The following is a 20818-nucleotide window of genomic DNA, read 5'->3' on the forward strand; positions in this document are numbered from 1 at the left end:
TATTTAGAACTCAGCATTTAAAGAATTTGTTTATGTACATATCTATACCTACATAGAAGTGAGAATTCGACCTATCGTGCTTAATATCTATATCATAATAAATATACCTAATAACTAACATTATATGTGCACTTTATTGTTTTTCAATCAACAACATACTTAGTTCCCAAGCAAACTATCATTATTTTGATAAACGCATTACCCAATGTCACAATTCAGAATAAAGACACCTCTTCGTCTAAAATAAGCAAGAACACACATCTCTATCTACTTATCGAAATAAAATTTACATGAATCTATCCTACTATCCTACTTATATTATAAATGCGAAAGTTTGTATGGATGTTTGTTACTCTTTCACGTAAAAACTACTGAACCGATTACAATGAAATTTAGCACACATATAGAGGGTAACTTGGATTAACACATAGGATAGGTTTTATCCCGGAAATCCCACGGGAACGGGAACTATGCGGGTTTTCCTTTGAAAACGCGGGCGAAGCCGAGGGCGGAAATCTAGTAAATATTTTAAAGCTGAAGAGTTTGTTTTATATGTTTCATTCGTCAATGCAATCTTCTAGAAGTAAGTTTCACTATTTAATTCCCAAAAATATTTTATTTTCTACTTTTGCAATAATCATTCCTATTAACATGAGCTATCTTTCATTGAAAGTCCTCTCACAATCCTTCCTACTGTTGCAGATGTCAAAGATGACAAGAAGCATATTTGCATGTTGTTTTGTTGAAGGAACTATGAAGCAAAAAAAACAGATAGACATAAAAAAAATATATTAACTTTCTAAAGTAAATTTCCAATTTTCAAAAATTCATGGCTTAAAAACTAAAAGTTTCCCTCAATTGAATTTTCAGGTCCATAGGACAAAAGCAATTTTACGTGTGGTTTTACCCAATTTCGTGTCGAAACGATGAAAAAAAAATTGGTTGTCTGTAAAGTCGGTTTACTGACGATAGTTGAACGTGACAACGTCCGATTGTGCTTCTTTGTCGCTCGTTCCGCGCTCTCGCTTGCACTTCAAGCCTTACATGGAACGCCTCAGAGCGAGGTAACGCCGCATGAGTCATGTTTTTCGTGCGTGCAGCCGGCGCTATCGAATTATAAGACGTTGTCACATCAAAACATCGCGAGGAAACCAAAATGTCGAAGAATCTCATCTACCTCTACAGCAGCTGCTAATCTGCTATGTTCCCAACCCAACATATCTTTACTAATATTATAAAGCTGAAGAGTTTGTTTGTTTGAACGCGCTAATCTCAGGAACTACTTATCCGATTTGAAAAATTCTTTCGGGGTTATATAGCCCATTTATTGAAGGCTATAGACGTTTATATGTATATATACATATTATTATTACATATATCATTACGCAAAAGACCAACAGGAGCGGATTCACGTGGGTGAAACCGCGGGGCGTAGCTAGTTATGTACATATATTGGCTGATGATGATACATGGAGTTCTTCAACTTGCAATTTTAAATAGTAAATTTGAGTTATTGTGAACACTTCTTTATTACTAAATGCTTGAATTGAACAGAGGTCGAGTTATGTCGCATTGTATACAGTTCTAGTGGCTTATTGTATGGGGTATTGTTAAGTTTATCAGTAGATATGTATTTATCTGAATATTATATTTTGCACACGTGGAAGGTTTTCGAGGCTATTGATAGCTCTATAGCAACAATATAGGTTTGTTTGTTTGAACGCGACAATCTCAGAAAATACTTTCTATGTGTTTCTTTCTTTTTATATGTGATGATAATAAAATGACCCTCTTACTAGATTTAAGTGTGGATTACGAAGCAATGTTTTAAAATTAATAAGAAACTCAATTACTAGGTAGTAGTTATACCAAAGTACGATTTTTCTTTGATCATCCTTGCATCTGTAAATAGCAAACATTTTTAAACACTGGTATGCTTCAAGCTTTTGTTCAAATCCCTACTAATATTATAAATAACCTGCCTTGAAAAGGTTAATTTTATAATATGTAGTATGTATTTTGCTGTGAATTTAGTTTCTATTTATTTTTCAGAGAATGTTTACTCTCTCATTAAGTATTAAAATTAGAAAAGATAAATGAATTAATTATTTTCTATATCTTGCTTATTAGCAAAAATTTATCTACTATTGTAAAGCTTTAAGTTTAAAAAGCTTTAAGTTTTTTACGTAGCTTCGTTATTTAACAGAAGGGCAATTTCACGTGTTCATAATAATCATAAATTATCATAAAACAAATATATCTTGTCTTTTCTTCTTAGTCATAAAACAAAATCAACATAACATCAAAACAAAAACAAAACAGCCATTCAAGGCCATTTTTTTGAATAATTATTATTCAAAGACCCTACCCTACCTACCCTACTAGGTATCATATCAAATTTTAATTGATTTGGGCCAAAAATGGATCCTTGAGACTCACCACATAATTAATACAAATTATAAATTAAACTTGCCTTCGATGGTTGAATTATAATACCTATAGGTATGTGTTTATTCAGATAAGTACTAAGTATTTAAAATTTTAAAACATCTGAATGAAAATTTTCTGTGCATATCGGGTAAGTCTGAGAATCGGCCAACATCTATTTTTCATATGTACCACGGGCGAAGCCGGGGCGGACCGCTAGTATATGTATAAATAAATGAAATAACCAAAGCACATTTCAATATCATTTAATAAAATTATCTCTCTCAACTTTAACTAAAAATTAAAATTATCTAATGATATTCTATACCAATATTGTAAAGGTTTGTTTATTTCCTGAACCCGCTAATCTCAGGAACTACGGGTCCGATTGAAAATTTCTTACGGTGTATAGCCCATTTATCGAGGAAGGCTATAGGCTATAATATCATCACGCTAAGACCAACAGGAGCGGAGCAATGCGGGAAAAACCGTGGGACACAACTAATTTATACTAATGTTTTAATCAGTTTTTTTAGTATTTTCCTTTGTTCTTTCACCAAATAACAACACTTTGAAGAATGTAATGAATGGTGTTTCAATAAACAGGTAAATTGGTACGGCGAGGAAAAAGGACAACCATACGATGCTCAGCTGGTGCATGAACTGAAACAATAAAATAAAATTAATATAATAAAATTTTTATAAGCAACGTAATAAAACAATAAAATGATTGTGAACCTCATTTCTATAAGGAGAAAGGTAGCCTGTAACTGAAGTAATGAAGCTCATCTCTATGAAGAAAGTTGGAAGCTCAATATTATTATTTCAATTACAATATTGTTTTCAATGTGAATTTTTATCGTTCAGGAACAAATTTATAATATTTTATGCAAAATAGTAATGTCATCAGCATTTTTTTTTATAATTTATGGATCAACAATCGCCAAAACTATTAATGATGTTATGAAAAAAACGATTGATCATAGTCAAGTTAAAATAGCAGACACTATAAATTGCCGTTAAAGATTTCTGGGAAAAGATACCAATAAAATAGAAACAACTGACATAATTAAATGACGAAACGTGAGACAGCTGCGTCCTCGTGCCCTGTATGTAGTGGATGATGCTGAAATGTACCAAGGACACCCCGTACGTCAGCCGGCTGGGTGTTTTCCACCCTCTCCACTCGATTATGTCACAAAACGTGTCTGAAATGAAATAAGGGAGTCATGCGCTTTCCACTACATAGAGTAACTTTTACATAAAAGTTGTATACAAGACCACATCAATTAATATTCATTAATTCATATAGGTACTTAGTTTAAAATTTTAAATACTGTTATCAAAAATATACACACAATCAATAACTTTTAACAGTAACCTTACTGCCTAAATCAGTAATTATTGAGGCACTAATCTCAAACTTAGTTAAAATTTTGACAAGAAAAACCATATACATATCTTAAGTTACTTGGTTCTTAAGACGATAAATATTTCGGTTTCCATAATTACCTTCAAACCTAAACACGATGCCCAAAACCATAAATGCAATCATAGAACCAAATAAGATTCTAATAAAGGCTGCATGTAACATCCTGAGTTCTACAGACGCTCGGGGTCCATCTTTGTAGAAAACTGACCCACTGTACATGATAAGTACGCAAAATACAATTGTAAGCCATAGGAGTACACCGAGTATCTGTAAATGAAATAAAACAGTCTTACCACAAAAAAATGGGTGCGTGTACTAACTAGTGTACACACGTTACAAGTGAAACTTCTTTATGACCTTATTTTTCAAAAAATAATAATTTACTAAGTATATGCAACTTTACAGAAATACGAATGCGTCGAATCACGCGTGGTAGGGATAAGAAAAGATAACGTAACGGAAAAATGTCACTCGTAACGAAAAAATGTTACACTAAATTTTTTTCCAACCCCGATAAAGAAGTTTCACTTTTTCCGTATTTCACATAGACAACTATTAAAGTGACAGATTCCCTGGTTTAAACTTAGACTGTGTTTAAATTGTTGTGTGGTAGACTATAAATATTTAAAATAAATTGAATTAATACTTAAAATGTTGGCTGTAGGGTTATATTCAAAGGAAGACATAAAGAAGCGCTTTTGAAATGACATATTTTATAATGATCATTGATGAAGTCATATTTTTTTACTATTATGTATATTGTGTGTATAGGTCGCTAGAGGGCGCGGTGAAGTAAACACAACTGTAATTGTGCTCCGTAATTAAAAATTATTTATAAATGTTATTACTGCGTTTTTAAAGTGAAAAGTACGTGAATTTAATAGAACTGTGGTGGAATAAGTCAAATAAAAGTGTACAAACCCGTGGAAAGTGAATAAACATTTACAAATCAGACTATTTAAACTTGAAAATATCAGCTGATGTTCAAAATGACAGTTTAACTATTCAAAACATTAAGTGCAAGTGAAACGTCGTTATTAAAACTGAGAAATAGTACAAGTCTTCATACTATTTTACAAAGTGCGAGCATATTCCATGAAGTGTATAATTCTACAAATAAGACATTATTAGAAAATATGCATAATCATTCTCATTAAGAATAACGAAAACATTTATCTTTCAACGCCATCTAGCGAAAAAATCAGTAAAATAACGTAATTAATATAACGACCTCTAACGAATAGATCCCTAATTACGGAATAAAGTCCACACATAGCTAAGTACTGATAAAAACTTCTAACAGAGGGCGTTAAGATGTCGAATATAGAACAGTTGATAAAAGAATTACGAATTGATATTAAAAACGACTCCGAAGAAGCTTTAAAAAAAGTAGAACAAAGGATTACGAATAAAATTAATGAAAACATAGACTCAAAATTTAAAACTATACAAGAAGACATCGAAAAATTGAAGAAAACAAATGCTGAAAATGAATACAGATTTTTAGAAATAGAAAAATGTATGCGAATTAGAAACCTTATATTTTTTGGAATACAAGAACATGAAAAAAGCTATGAAGATTTAGAAAAAATTATTTTAAACTTAATTACGTCGGACATGAACATAAATTGTCACAAGACTGAGCTGCAATTCATTAAGAGATTAGGAAAAAGAACTGAAAATAAAATTAGACCAGTAATTGTCACATTCAGCACCTTTGGAAAAAAACTATGCATAATGAAAATGAAACATAATCTAAAAGAAAAAAACATTTACATAAAGGAGGATTTTCCACCAAAAATATTAGAAATAAGAAAAGAATTACAAGAACAGCTTCATAAAGAGAGAGAAAACGGTAGAATAGCATACATTCGTTACGACAAATTAATTGTGAAAGAACAAAGTAACAGAGATAATCAAAACAGAAGCAACTTTAAACACAGTAATAAAAATACAAAGAAGAGAGAACTGGAAGTAACTCCCCCGTACCATTCAGGTGAACATGACAGCAATAAGAAGCAACAAATCGCCAAGAAGAACAAGATTCGATCCTATCCATCTCAGAGTAACCAATATTCTATAAAAAATTATATAACAAACCAAAATAAAAGCTCACTACTACCCAAACCAACAACTTCTATCTCATCAGATTCGGAATAACAATTAATAAAGCCCCCCAATTTGACAAAAACATCATTCACCCCCCCAAATAATAAATATTTATGTCAAAATGTTAATAATAATTATACACCTCCCCCACAACGGTTAGTCACCGCGGGGGCAGTAGACTGCAACCCTCCAAATAACATGAAAATGAAAATAAAAAATATATACATATCCACGTTTAACGTGGATATGTATATATTTTTCAAGTGAAGTCAGGCTCTTAGAGTTAGAGTATGCATTGTCACCAATAAAATGGGATATAATCGGTATTTCGGAAGTAAGAAGAAACGGATTTAAAATTGAAAATAGAGGTCGCTACATATTATATTACTATGGAAAAATAAAAGGCGAGAAAGGAGTAGGATTCCTAGTTAAAAAACAAAGATACTTAGAAACTATTAATTTTATTGGAATATCCGATAGAGTAGCAATATTGCAAATAAAAATATTGTGTACTTTATACAGTATTATACAAGTGTACGCTCCTACGGAAAGCTCGAGTGAAGATGAACTAGAAACATTTTATTCTGACTTAGAAAACGCAATATCTCAATGTAACAAAAAAATAATAATTATGGGCGACTTCAACGCAAAAATTGGTCAAACAGAGGATAACGAGGAAATGATTAGAGGCATATACGGTTATGGCAAAAGGAATAGTAGAGGCCAACGTCTAATGGATTTTTGTTTTCAATATAAATTTAAGATATTAAATACAATCTATAAAAAACCAAACAGTTTAAAATGGACATGGATGGCACCCAATAATAAAGTAAAAAATGAAATTGACTTTATCATTACTAATATACATAGAAATGTGAGTGATTTGAGTGTGTTAAGCCGAGTTATACACCCAAGTGACCACCGCATGGTAAGAATGACACTATGTACCAAATCAAGGAAATTATCGCGTTCACGTTATTCACAATTTACAACAAGAAATATTGATTATGATGCATTAAAAAATAAATTTAATCTATGTCAGGGACAATATGATTCGGTACAGAGCCTCTATGACGATATTGAAAAAAATATGCTGAAATGTTTGAAAAAACCAAACGTAAACTCTAAAACCACACGAAAATGTCAAATAATTACTGAGGATATCATTCAATTAAAACAACAGAAACATACATTAAGAAATAAAACTAATAAAACCCGAGAAGAAAAAATCAAACTAACACATCTATACAGAACTATTAATAAAAAAATCAAAGAAAATTTAAAAAATTATAGATTAAAAATATTTCAAAATCATTTAAAACAAACAGGTGGAATAAAAAAAGCGAACAAAGTTCTAGAGAGAACCAAACAATTAATGACACATCTAAGCACCCCCACAGGCTCTGTTACCACACACAGAAAGGAATTACTGGATGTTGCCACATCGTTTTACAAAAACTTATACAGCAGTACGAATCAAGAGCCAAGTAAAACGTTGCAAAATTTTATGACCAATAAAAAACAATATAACAAAAAGTTTGATGATGTCCCGCCCTTCCTAGAATGTGAAGTGGAACTTTCTATTAAAAAGCTCAAATCAGGAAAAAGCCCCGGCCCCGATGGTATAACAAATGAGATGATCATAGCGAGCCAACCACACATAGTAAAACCTCTGACAAATTTATTCAACCTCGTTCTACAGAGAATAGAATTTCCAAAACAATGGCTATGCTCAGATATAATATTATTATACAAAAAAGGAGACCCTAAATTTATAAGTAACTACAGACCGATTAGTTTAATTCCATGCATATATAAAGTATTTACCTCAACTCTGCTAAGAAGACTGACATATATCTTAGATGACAAACAACCCATTGAACAAGCGGGCTTTATGAAAGGAATGTCTACAATTGACCATATACATACAGTAAAACAGTTAATAGAAAAATATAAAGAATTCAACCAGCCCTTATATATATGCTTTATTGACTATACAAAAGCATTTGACTCTATTTTACATAGTACTATATGGAAAGCATTAAAAGCTCAAGGTGTCAACGACACATACATATCAATTATAAAAACAATATATGAAAACAGCTATGCTAGAGTAAAATTAGATATACAAGGACCAACATTCAAGATTAACCGTGGTGTTAAACAAGGGGATCCACTTTCAGCAAAACTGTTTATATCTGTACTGGAATATATCTTCAGCCAGCTAAATTGGGAGTCATATGGTCTCAAAATCAATGGACGATATTTATCGCACCTGAGATTTGCAGACGATATAGTTCTGTTGTCAGAAAATGTAAGAGAATTGCAAACAATGATAGAATCGCTAAATAAATATAGCAAAAAAGCAGGTTTAAATATAAATCAGGAAAAAACTAAGATTATAACAAACAGCCACCAGTTACAAGTCACAATAAATGAAACTCCTATAGAATATGTTGAAGACTACATTTACCTCGGACATCTTATCTCATTTAAGCTATGCAATGAAAAAGAAATAGAAAGAAGAGTCAAGCAAACATGGAATAAATATTGGGCTATGAAAGAGATTTTCAAAGGACAAATACCAATTCCACTAAAAGCTAAAGCCATGGACATATGTCTTACACCTTGCCTAACGTATGCATGTCAAACATGGCCCCTTGCAAAAAAGCATTTAAACAGAATTAGCATCTGCCAACGAGGCATGGAACGAAGCTTTTTGAATATTAAACTTAAGGATAGAATACGAAATAGTGATATAAGAAAAAGAACGAAAGCTCAAGATGCAGTAAGATATGTATGTAAATTGAAGTGGAAATGGGCAGGTCACCTGTGCAGATTGAGAGATGACAGATGGTCACATTCGGTAATAAATTGGACACCTTTTTATAAAAAGCGTAAGAGGGGAAGACCAATCACACGATGGAGTGATGATATCAAAAATCATGCAGGTGCCCTTTGGACTAGATTAGCTAAGAACAGGGATGAGTGGAAGAAATTGGAGGAGGCTTTTACCGCAAAAAGCGGTCCTTATTATATTTAATTACATACTATTACAATTAGAAAGACTAATTAACTAACACTTAATTTAATGTTTAAATAATAGAATTGTTATAGAGAAATAAGAAAAATGTTAATACTAACCACACTAACAACAAAATTTGTAATTAGATATAAGTAAAGGAATTAATAAAAGCTTTATTTATTTATTTATTTATTTATTTTATATTGTGAGATGTATTGTGGAATGAAATTATCGAATTTAATAACTCTTTCTTTTCATCAATATTTAATCTATTGCATAGCTTTTATCTCAGACTTTGAGCGCGAAGACCACTCCAACCGGCACAGCGCTGCGATGCTATGCAATAGCTTAACCGCGGCAGTCCTCGAGTGCCACACTATTTATTATAACTTTTATAAAATATAGCTTGCTACAACACTAATTAGTACCAATACTTAAACACCTTATCAAATTAAAGAACACACAAATGGTCTCATGTCCCTTAGTGGGGTAAGGGGCAGATGCATTATACATCTGTTTCACTGATCGATTTTCTTTAGGGACAAGTAGGTGATCAGCCTTCTGTGTCCTGCCAGACCGAGACATTTTTTTTTCCTCGTCTCCAACAGGAATCGAACCCAGGACTCCTGGGTGTTGGTAATGGTGTGTACCATAACAATAAATGGCACGTACCTTATTTTTCGTGAATTGAATTTTGTTCTTCTGGGCATTGTATATGAAGGATCCCAGTACCATGCCCATGGCAAAGCATGAGGTATTATTATAGAATAGAACATAGAGTTTAGGGAACGTCGGGCTGTCTAAAGAGCGAAATAGTCTGTAAAAGATAAATTTGTATTCAATAATGACCAATCATTATGAAAGGTTTTTTTTTCATTCAAGTACTTATAAAGTAAAAGTTTTAACCAAAAGCAGGTGAGACGTCACCAGCTCATTCATGTTTCACATATTAAACCAAAAATTTACAATTTTTCTATTTTTGTTGAGTAAGCCCAAAACAACGACAATCGATTTTCTAAGCTTCTTCACTTAAAAACAGCTGCATTATTCATAATCATAAGTAACAGTAGGTTGATCCATATTAATATATTATATACTTAGTTTTTAGGTTGTAGAAAAGCACAACCTAAAAACTAAGTATTTAAAACACTAGAAAAAACTAATAGGTTGTACCTGACGCCGGAATCGAACACCGGAATGAGACACCGGAATCATTAGCATTTTCTATTTTATACATACAAGGTGACTGGTAATTCGACGTGATCCTTCAAAGGGGTTATACTTACTAGAGGTCATTTGCAACAAATTAAGTCCAGTTAACCAGGGGTCAAAAATGGATGGTTATTGAGCCGGCCCTGGTTAACTGGACTTAATTTGTTGCAAATGACCTCTACTATAACCCCTTTGAAGGATCACGTCGAATGTCCAATCACCCTGTATTTTAGTTACAAAAAACATCTTACTCAGGTGACAAAGGCATAATTCCCTCCAAATCATACACCCACACATGCACAGCTGGACTCACACATCCAACCAGAAACATTACAAATATACACAGGTTTCTAAACCGCTTCTGTGTAGCCAAGTACACTATTAGTCCTAGTGTATATATTTGTAGTTCTGCTGCTAAATGCCTGTAAAGTGACAAAATGAATATGTAAGCGTGTGCCGAGCACACGTGTCAAAAGTGAAACTTTAGCAAGATTCAAGGATACCAAAATCGTCGTCTACCGTGTCGTGACGGCATTGCCATGACGCGATCTTGAAATTTTACTCTCAACGCGCATATAAGTTTCACTTCAACAATAATTCCTCGGGATCATAAGGTTATTTTGTTAATTTTTCATATCTTATCTTCTTCTTAATATATACTAGAGGTCCGCCCGTACCTACATGTTCAAACTATCCTATATTTATATATATTAAGATAAATCTCGTGTCACAATGTTTGTCCTCAATGGACTCCTAAACCACTTAACCGATTATAATAAAATTCGCACACCATGTGCAGTTCGATCCAACTTGAGAGATAGGATAGTTTAAACATGTAGGTACCACGGGCGAAGCCGGGGTGGACCGCTAGTTTAAATAATATTTTAAATACTTACCAAGTTTCAATAGCGCATCTATTGCCCTCTATGAAATTGTTGACATACAGTAAATGTGACCACCAATACTTTCTGCAGTCATTGTGTATTGGTGTTATGGTCATACCCCAAAATGGACCTGATCCCAAATGTCTGAACCAGGTCATCACGAAACCTAGGACAACAGCTAGACTGGGTGTAAGTCTGGAAAAATCGTTAAATAGTTAATTTAGAAAGAAAGAATAATATATATAATTTACTAGCTGCTCCGCGCGGTTTCACCCCCGTGGCTCCACTCCTGTTGGCCGTAGCGTGATAGCCTTCCTCGATAAATGGGCTATCTAACACCGAAAGAATTTTTCAAATCGGACCAGTAGTTCCCGAGATTAGCGCGTTCAAACAAACAAACAAACAAACTCTTCAGCTTTATAATATAATTAAATATATTTTTTTAGGTAATAAAAGTTTGAATGAAATCTTAGGAAATCCGGGTAGGATTTGCAGAAAATATTTCAGTGTTAGATGTCCTATTTATCGTGAAAAGTGAATAGACATTACGGTACGAAAAACAGAAGCGGATCAATGCGGTTAAAACCGGCACAGTCCATAAAATAATTTTTTTTTGAAATTGAATTTAATATTGAAATTAAGAAAATTTTCTTTGGAGATTTGATATTTTAAATGTAATTAGATCCGTATTTAACACGTTGATCTTAAATGAATATCAAACATGCTCAACGTTAATAACTCCCGGAGTGCAAACCCGTCTTTTTTAAATTAGATTAGATTAAGATTAATTATTATTAAGTTACGAGTACAATATGGGGGCTTCAAGCGTAGAGTGGTACCTTCTAGGGAAGCGCATTCCATCTTAGACCACATCTCAGCTTAACATCAGGCGAGATTGTGGTCAAGCGCTTCCCTATCTACACTAATATTATAAAGAGGAAAACTTTGTTTGTTTGTTTGTTTGTTTGTTTGATTGTAATGAATAGGCTCATAAACTACTGGACCGATTTTAAAAATTCTTTCACCATTCGAAAGCTACATTATCCACGAGTAACATAGGCTAGGTTTTATCCCGGAAATCCCACGGGAACGGGAACTTTGCGGGTTTTTCTTTGAAAACGCGGGCGAAGCCGCAGGCGGAAAGCTAGTTACCAATAAAAAAAAAGTTGTACCAACCTGCACATTCTATAGAATAATATCACAGGGAATAGAGCCCAAGAATTCTTCATCTTCTCAGAGTTTACATTCATGGAATAAACTAACAATAATCCAGATAATAAGAAGTATAATTGTACTATAGATGTCCCATTGAATAATACTTGGTAAACATTTTTTTCATATAACTGTAAAGAAATAAAAAAATTAAATTATTGGTCAAATTATTTTATGAACAACAGCTACCAAAATACACATAGGTACTAGTACAAGACTGCTTCATGAATAGCCGTGAATTATTTAAATACTAGCTTTCCGCCCGCGGCTTCGCCCGCGTTTTCAAAGAATAACCCGCATAGTTCCCGTTCCCGTGGGATTTTCGGGATAAAACCTATCCTATGTGTTAATCCAAGTAACCCTCTATATGTGTGCTAAATTTCATTGTAGTCGGTTCAGTAGTTTTTTCGTGAAAGAGGAACAAACACACATCCTCACAAACTTTCGCATTTATAATATTAAGTAAAGTAATAATAATATAATCTATACTAATACATATTATAAAGCTGAAGAGTTTGTTTGTTTGTTTGAACGCGCAAATCTCGGGAACTACTGGTCCGATTTGAAAAATTCTTTCGGTGTTAGATAGCTCATTTATCGAGGAAGGTTATAGGCTATATATCATCACGCTACGACCAACAGGAGTGGAGCCACGGGGGTGAAACCGCGCGGAGCAGCTAGTAATAGTAATAAAGTAATAATAATATGTCTCTACTTTGTAAAAGAATGATACCTACTAAACTATTATATTTTTTGTTAACACTCGCATCCCTGCAGGTACACATGTCTGCACTATCTACAATCTATATACCTACATATTTCTATTTTTAACTGTGCACCTTTCAATAATACGTATTCGGTTCATCTAAAACATGCAATCTAAATAAATTTGAAGCTAAATCTAACTACACCTTTTCAAAATCATGAGGATTATCAACAGCTCCATCCCCAATGAGCCACGCCACGTGAGCTGTCATCATCAAAAATGTTGTTATTGTTCTGTAAATAATAAAAATGTGTGCTTGTATTAGTGTACACACTGTGTCTTGTTATTTAGATTTCTATGGTACACACGTAAGAAGTGAAACTTCTTTATGACCTTGTTTTTCAAAAAATAATTTACTATATGCAACTTTACAGAAATACGTCGAATCACGCGTGGAAGGGATAAGAAAAAGATGGCGCGTAACGGAAAAATACACGCGTAACGAAAACATGTTACACTAAATTTTTTTCCAACCCCGATAAAGAAGTTTCACTTCAAAAAGTATGTATGTAACTAATTAGAATATAATATTTTAGTCGTAATATATCACTTGAACTAGATACACGTCGTATTATTTTATTCTTATCAACACAATTCATGCCGATAAAACCTATACTTTTTTTATATTATAAAGCTGAAGAGTTTGTTTGTTTGTTTGAACGCACTAATCTCGGTAACTACTGGTCCGATTTGAAAAATTCTTTCGGTGTTAGATAGCCCATTTATCAAGGAAGGTTATAGGCTATATTTCATCACGCTACGGGCAACAGGAGTGGAGCCACGGGGGTGAAACCGCGCGGAGCAGCTAGTATTAGATATTCTTGAATCAACTTGATAACTATAAAAACTTGTATTTTTACAAGACTAGAGAAAACAATTGTTACTGATTTCCGAAATGATGAAAGCCATCTAAAAGGAGTTAGTAGTTAGTTAAATAAGGATATTATTTTGTTGAAAATAATAAATACCTCATTCCATGCATTCCCTGAAAGCCATCAAACCTAGGATCTGGATTCGAAGTTGATGATACAAGACGATTCCAATTTTGTATTATTGAGAAACTTAATATTAATAGATTGCCTGAAATGAAATAATAATTAACTATATCTATACTATACAGGATGTAATCGTTAAGTGTGCACAGGCGATTATTTTATTAAAAAAAAAGACGTGTGGCACTCGGGGATTGCCGCGGTAAAGCTATTGCATGCTATGCCTTCAAGCCACACCTCCGCGCCCGTCGGAGTGGGGAGCGTGAGGTTTTTTCGTTACGGAATTTCTGGATTCGGTCCCCGCGCTCAAAGCCCGCGATAGAAGCTATGCAATAGCTTAAATTTTATTATGGCCATTTTACTCATTAGGTTAAGTTCTTTCGATATCAGTTATATCTGTAAAAGTTACGGAATAATCGCTTGTGCACACTTAACGGTTACACCCTGTAGACTATAATATCTTTTGTTCATTTAATTCATGTAATATAGAAAAAGTCTCACCAGCACAATCCTTTCCTCGCCTTCTCAATCGTATATCATAAATAGTTGCAAGTGTATTTAATAAAACTATCCCTAAAACTACAGCACCAAACACTTTGTCACCAAAATCTATCTTAACTCCTTCATTTGGTCGATCACAAGAATATATTGTTGATATTTGTGTTCTTAGACCATATTTATTTTCATACATTTCGTTTAGGCATCCCTCAAGGATCTGTTCTAGGTCCTTTGTATCTTTTGTTCCTCGTTCTAAAATGAATTTTTTACATGTTTTTGTGACACAGATACCGTGGTTTACAAAACTGTAGTTGTAATGTTTGTATGAATTAGCAGAGTATTCCTGAAATCATAATTTCAGATTTAGAAATAAATATTAAAATTATTGAAAACTAGCTTCCGCCCGCGGCTTCGTCAGCGTAGTTTTAAATGTATAAGGATACAAAGGGATATAGGGACAACGAAAGCGACTTTATTTTATACAAGGTAGTGATGATATGCATAATGCATATTATTTTTTAATTGCCTATAGATACTAATAAAACCTTATTAATTATTCTTACCTGAATCATTTGCATAAGCTCGTTCCCCGGTTCTGCATGTAATGTGACAGCAACTTGGCAATACACACTGTTTTCTTCATTAAGGCATCGTACATAATCATCTAGTTGAGTTAGAGGCGGCATGCGTGCGTATTCTGTGTCTAAAAAAATTAACAGATAAATATTAGGTACTAATATTATAAAGCTGAAGAGTTTGTATGTTTGAACGCGCTAATCTCGGGAACTACTGGTCCAATTTGAAAAATTCTTTCCGTGTTAGATAGCCCATTCATCTCGCTAATAGACCAACAGGAACACTGCGGGTAAAACCGTGGGGCACAGTTAGTGAATGAAAACCAGTCATTTTTAAATTGGTCACGTTCATTTAAATCGTCTTACTTACTTTTATCAATACTTTGTGTTTCTGTTTTGGAGATATTATGAATGTTAAAATTTTGGTTAGTGGAACTACTAATGTATGGAGGCGGTTGGCACCTGTGCCGCAGCTTATTTAAGCTTTTATGGGTGCCATCGTTCATAAAGTTTTATAATGTGTTTTTATTGTTCCAAATAAACAATTTTGATTTGATTTGATTTGATCTCGCCATCTCTTCTTCGGCCTACCGCGACGTCTTCTATCTGTTCCTGGGCTCCACAAAGTCTAATAGTTTCAAAAAATTCTTATTAAATCGATCATTAGAAAAAATGCATTATGCCTATGAATTTGGATTGGCCAAGCTAGTTACTAGCCTGAATTTTTTTAATACAAGTTTTTAAGCTATTGCATAGCTTCTATCGCGGGCCTTGAGCGCGGGGACCGTATCCAGAAATTGTGTAACGAATAACCTCACGCTCCCCACGGGGACGGGCGCGGAGGTGTGGCTTGAAGGCATAGCATGCAATAGCTTTACCGTGGCAGTCCCCGAGTGCCACACGTCTTTTTTTGAAAGCCACAACGTGGTCTAAAAAGTACTATACTACATGATACTACTTTGAAAGACTTTTTTTAGCCTTTTTTTATTGTACCTATGTCCTATACGGAATTTAAATGCGTGATGTGATGATAAAAAATATTTTTTTTTCTTAACAAAAAAGACAACTATATACTTTTGCCATATTAGCGTACAAATGTGACTTAATTAAATAATTTTGAGTAATAACTACTCAAAATTTTTAAATTAAGTTATTTATTTAAATTATTTATAGCACAAAAAAACATTTTACATACAAATTTGGTTCAAAAGATTTTTTAGTTCGTTAATTAATTAAAAAATGTGCGTAGTAATTGTTTAAATAGAGATTACGATAATATATCCGCTGTAGAGCGGATTTAAACGCATCGACTGACCGGTTGGCTTGGTTGGTAGTGAGTAGTGAGTAGTGACCCTGCCTTCCAAGCCAGAGGTCGTGGGTTCGATTCCCACACGGGGAAAATATCTGTGTGATGAACATAGATGTTTGCTCTGTGTCTGGGTGTTAATCTATAACTCAAGAACGGCTGAACCGATTTAGCTGAAAATTGACAGGGACTAGGGAGGTAGTTTAGAGCCAGGAGAAGGACATAGGATACTAAATATGTACCACTTTCGGGGCGGACCACTATTTATCTAAGTATAAAAGTATTTATTTAAAATTATAATATATACGTATGTTTATCAACCATCTGGTTTCCATATCACAAGCGAAAGCTTAGTATGGGATCATCGTGCCGGGTGTGTAAATTGTCCTGAATATTTATTTATTTATTATAATAAAATTAAAGAATATGACCAATGCGTGCAGTATAAAAAACACACGACAAAAACATTAAAATAATGTAATAAAAAGTGTTCATTGTTTATTTAACTACATTCACATAACATACTTACTAGCTGTGAAGCGCGGTTTCACCCGCGGACGAACCCACGGTCAAAATCAAATTGTATTACAAATTTTCTATAATATTATATGATTCTGATGTATATTACCGCAAAGTTTCATTAAAACCGGTTAAGTAGTTTTTTCGTGGAAAAATAACAAACATTCTAACAAAATTTCGTAGGTATTAATTGACAAACGTTTTTTTTAATTCCTATAGAAAAATTTGACCCGTGCTTTTTTACAAGGCGTGTAAAGAAATACATAAAGATTTCACTACATGTACATTGTACATAGTATAAAACAAATTCGCTTTCTCTGTCCCTATGTCCCTATGTATGCTTAAATCTTTAAAACTACGCAACTGATTTTGATGCGGTTTTTTTGATAGATAGAGTGATTCAAGGTTTTAGTACATATATAATTTATTATGTTTTAGACAAACGCGGGCGGAAAGCTAGTAATTTATATTATTTAAAAATAAATAGCTATATCTACATTATATGGTATGGATGGTAGGATGAACTGGACCAATTTAATAGAGACTAGTCTACAATAGCACAAGATCGTGATTCATGGAAGCGCTTTGGGGAGGCCTTTGCCCAGCATGTGGATACAACGGACTAATACAATACAAAAAATAGAGTTGATTGTACTTTAACCAGTTTACTAGATTACTTCATTTTTTTTGTTATGCAGTACTTCCTATTGTACTTTAATTATTTAAATATTATAATTTGTTTTTTTTATTATTATTCATATTATCATATCTTGGACATTACGGCGCTTTGTTTACATACCTATTCATCAGGGTATACGCTTTTATGAGGAGGCGGCGAGAAAAACCGCCTCCTTGGTACAGTGGTTGACGCGTGAGCGTAACACCGAAGGGTCCTGGGTTCGATTCCCGGTGGAGACAAAGAAAAAAAATGTCTCGGTCTGGTAGGACTGAAAGGCTGATCACCTACTTGTCCCCAAAGAAAATCGATCAGTGAAACAGATGTATAATGCATCTGCCCCTTACCCCACTAGGGGACACGGGACTTCACTTTTATAGATTTGAAAAACACTTGAAAAAGTTTTGGTAAATAAATCTGGTGAGTAGTTTTAGCTCTTGAAATATGGGTAAAATAAATAAATAGCACTTAAAAATTATAATTTTCCTTACATTTATAAAGTACTGGCCGATTTTTACTGCAATTTCATATGCAAAATTTACCGTAAATAACGTCATCACTCATCACTACATAGCTATGTATAGTAGAAATCGCTTTCTCTGTCCCTATCCCTATATCATTATGTATGCTTAAATCTTTAAAACTGTGCAACGGATTTTGATGCGGGTTTTTAATAGATAGGTAGAGTGATTATTTATATCGAGAAAGGTTTTAGTTGTATACGTAGTATATTATTATTAGTCTGTGGTTTTAGTATAATTTATTAAGTTTTAGTCAAAGCGGGCGAAGCCGCGAGCGAAACTGTAGTTTGAAATATTTGGGCTAATATTAAGTCATAAGAAAATTTTAATCAGTTAACCGATTCTATGACACTAATATTATAAACGTAGGTAATATTTTTTTATTATTTATGGCTGTATTCTACTTAAATTATATTCAAAAGATTTTTTGTATTCTGCAAAGCAGGTATTAAAAGACAATGTTTTTTGATATAAAATAATAAAAAATTTCAGCGCTTCTAAATTCTTATATTTCCAAAAAAATGTTAACTACAACTATTACAATATTTAAAATTTTTTTAAATAAAATAAAAAAATGTTTTAATTATTAAAAACTCACCATTCAAATGATATATAACTCCTCTACATGATTGAACTAAAAATATTAAACTTGCCCCTAGAAACATCATGTTGATAGGACGCACTGTGTAAAACTAAACAGACATTACTATTTTGAATTATACAGTTGGTCTATGATTTCCCCACTAAATAAATTAATAAAAAAGGTCTATTTAATATACCGGTTTTATTTACGTGAGGAATGTAAACACAATTAAGGATAAATTATAAAAAAAACCTTCATTTGATAACCCCTTAGTTATCGGAGGACTTCTATTTATCTTCATCTAGGTATACTAATATTAAATAATAATAATAATAAATACACTTTATTTAGCACCAAATAAAAACAGACAATATAACAAAAGAAAAAAGACAATATAATATTATGGGTATAAGGCCTGGCTGTTAACCCCCGTCGCTCAGGGTGATAGACGGCCACCGTTGGGTTTTACTTTTTAGTGGGTATGGCTTCGCAGCGAGTCCCACATACCCCCTTGGACAGTAAAACTGCCGGGGGGGGATGCGTAAAGGCATTTCCCAACGTTAAAAAAAGGTATACTAATATTATAAAGCTGAAGAGTTTGTTTCTTTGAACGCGCTAATTTTAAGTTTTAAATTTAGGCTGTACATAAACGTATCTACAGCTTACGTCAATCTCATACATTCGTAGTCTATTCTATTGAACGCTACGCTAACAAAAAGCCACTTGACTAGGGGGGCTGGTCCGTATTGAAAAATTCTTTCGGTGGTAGATAGCCCATTTATTGAGGAAGGCTATATATCATTACGCTAAGACCAACAGGAGTGGAGTACTGCGGGTAAAATCGCAGGGCACAGCTAGTAGAAAATAATCATCAAATTCGGTTCTAGCTTTCAGCTTTCAGCTCGCGGATAATAATATCTTAATAGGTTACACTGAAAGTCATATTATAAATGCCAAAGGTCGTGAGGCACATCCTCACGACCTTGTGCGTGTGTTTGTTACTCTTTCACGCAAATACTACAGAACCGATTACAATGAAATTTAGCACACATATAGAGGGTAACTTGGATTAACACATAGGATAGGTTTTATCCCGGAAATCTCACGGGAACGGGAACTTTTTTTTTATTTTTTTTATTCATGAATAGGTAAACATTTGGCCGCTGTTTCACCTGTGACCTGATGGTAAGTGACAACGCGTCCTAAGTTGGAACATGTTTACCTAAAAGGTGCCTATGCAACTAACCATGCGGGTTTTTTCTTTGAAAACGCGGGCGAAGCCGCAGGCGGAAATCTAATGTACTTATGATATGACAAATCATGATCATATTCATATGTACTAATTACTTGTATACACAACAATATACATGACTACCTGCTCCGCGCGGTTTCACCCCCGTGGCTCCACTCCTGGGTCGTAGCGGGATGATATATACCCTATAACCTTCCTCGATAAATGAGCTATCTAACACCGAAAGAATTTTTCAAATCGGACCAGTAGTTCCCGAGATTAGCGCGTTCAAACAAACAAACAAACTCTTCAGCTTTATAATATTAGTATAGATTAACAATACCTTGACTGTGATTATATTATGTATATACAATCCAAAAAAAATAAACAAAAACAAATGAAAACCGAGCCTATAGTCTTTATACGCGGTCAATTAAAAATATGTAAATCACATGACGTTTTTTCCACTAAAGTTAAAATTAATAAATAGGTTTTGTTTTAAGAAAATTGTAATGTTATTATCAATAAATAATGTGTCATTGTATCAAATTATTATGATTTCGGCTAAGTACTTTAAGGTCAAGTTGGAGTTGTTATATAAGGAAAAAGAAAATGAATGAATTATTATTTAAAGCTTAATATAGATATTAGATTTATAATATTACTAGCGGTCCGCCCCGGCTTCGCCCGTGGTACATGTTTACGTTTTCTCTACATAAGAACCATCCTCGTACTTCAAGGAATATAATAAAAAAAGAATTATCGAAATCGGTTCAGCCGTTCTCGAGTTATGCGCTTACCAACACATTTTGCGATTCATTTTTATATATAAGATTATACATATAATGAT

The 20818-nt window shown here is 33.4% G+C and overlaps 2 protein-coding genes across 2 annotated transcripts; one reads left to right on the forward strand and one right to left on the reverse strand.

Moving 5' to 3' along the window:
• Positions 1–2732: 2732 nt before the first annotated feature.
• Positions 2733–18829, reverse strand: LOC149901534 (nose resistant to fluoxetine protein 6-like). The gene is made up of 12 exons (XM_090111109.1): positions 18753–18829; positions 15121–15260; positions 14561–14900; positions 14036–14147; positions 13213–13300; positions 12266–12432; positions 11102–11284; positions 10457–10627; positions 9666–9810; positions 3940–4126; positions 3493–3635; positions 2733–3090 (listed from the first exon to the last, which is right to left on the reverse strand). The coding sequence occupies exons 1-12, from the start codon at positions 18820–18822 to the stop codon at positions 2947–2949; spliced, it is 1890 nt and encodes a 629-aa protein (XP_089967235.1). The 5' UTR covers positions 18823–18829; the 3' UTR covers positions 2733–2946.
• Positions 5174–6035, forward strand: LOC149901535 (uncharacterized). Its single transcript, XM_090111110.1, has 2 exons — positions 5174–5714; positions 5856–6035. The coding sequence occupies exons 1-2, from the start codon at positions 5174–5176 to the stop codon at positions 6017–6019; spliced, it is 705 nt and encodes a 234-aa protein (XP_089967236.1). The 3' UTR covers positions 6020–6035.
• Positions 18830–20818: the final 1989 nt, after the last annotated feature.

Source organism: Colias eurytheme, chromosome 16, assembly GCF_061535395.1.
Source record: "Colias eurytheme isolate Ceu_HAF_F1 chromosome 16, ilColEury1 Martin Lab GWU primary, whole genome shotgun sequence".
Classification (NCBI taxonomy): domain Eukaryota; kingdom Metazoa; phylum Arthropoda; class Insecta; order Lepidoptera; family Pieridae; genus Colias; species Colias eurytheme.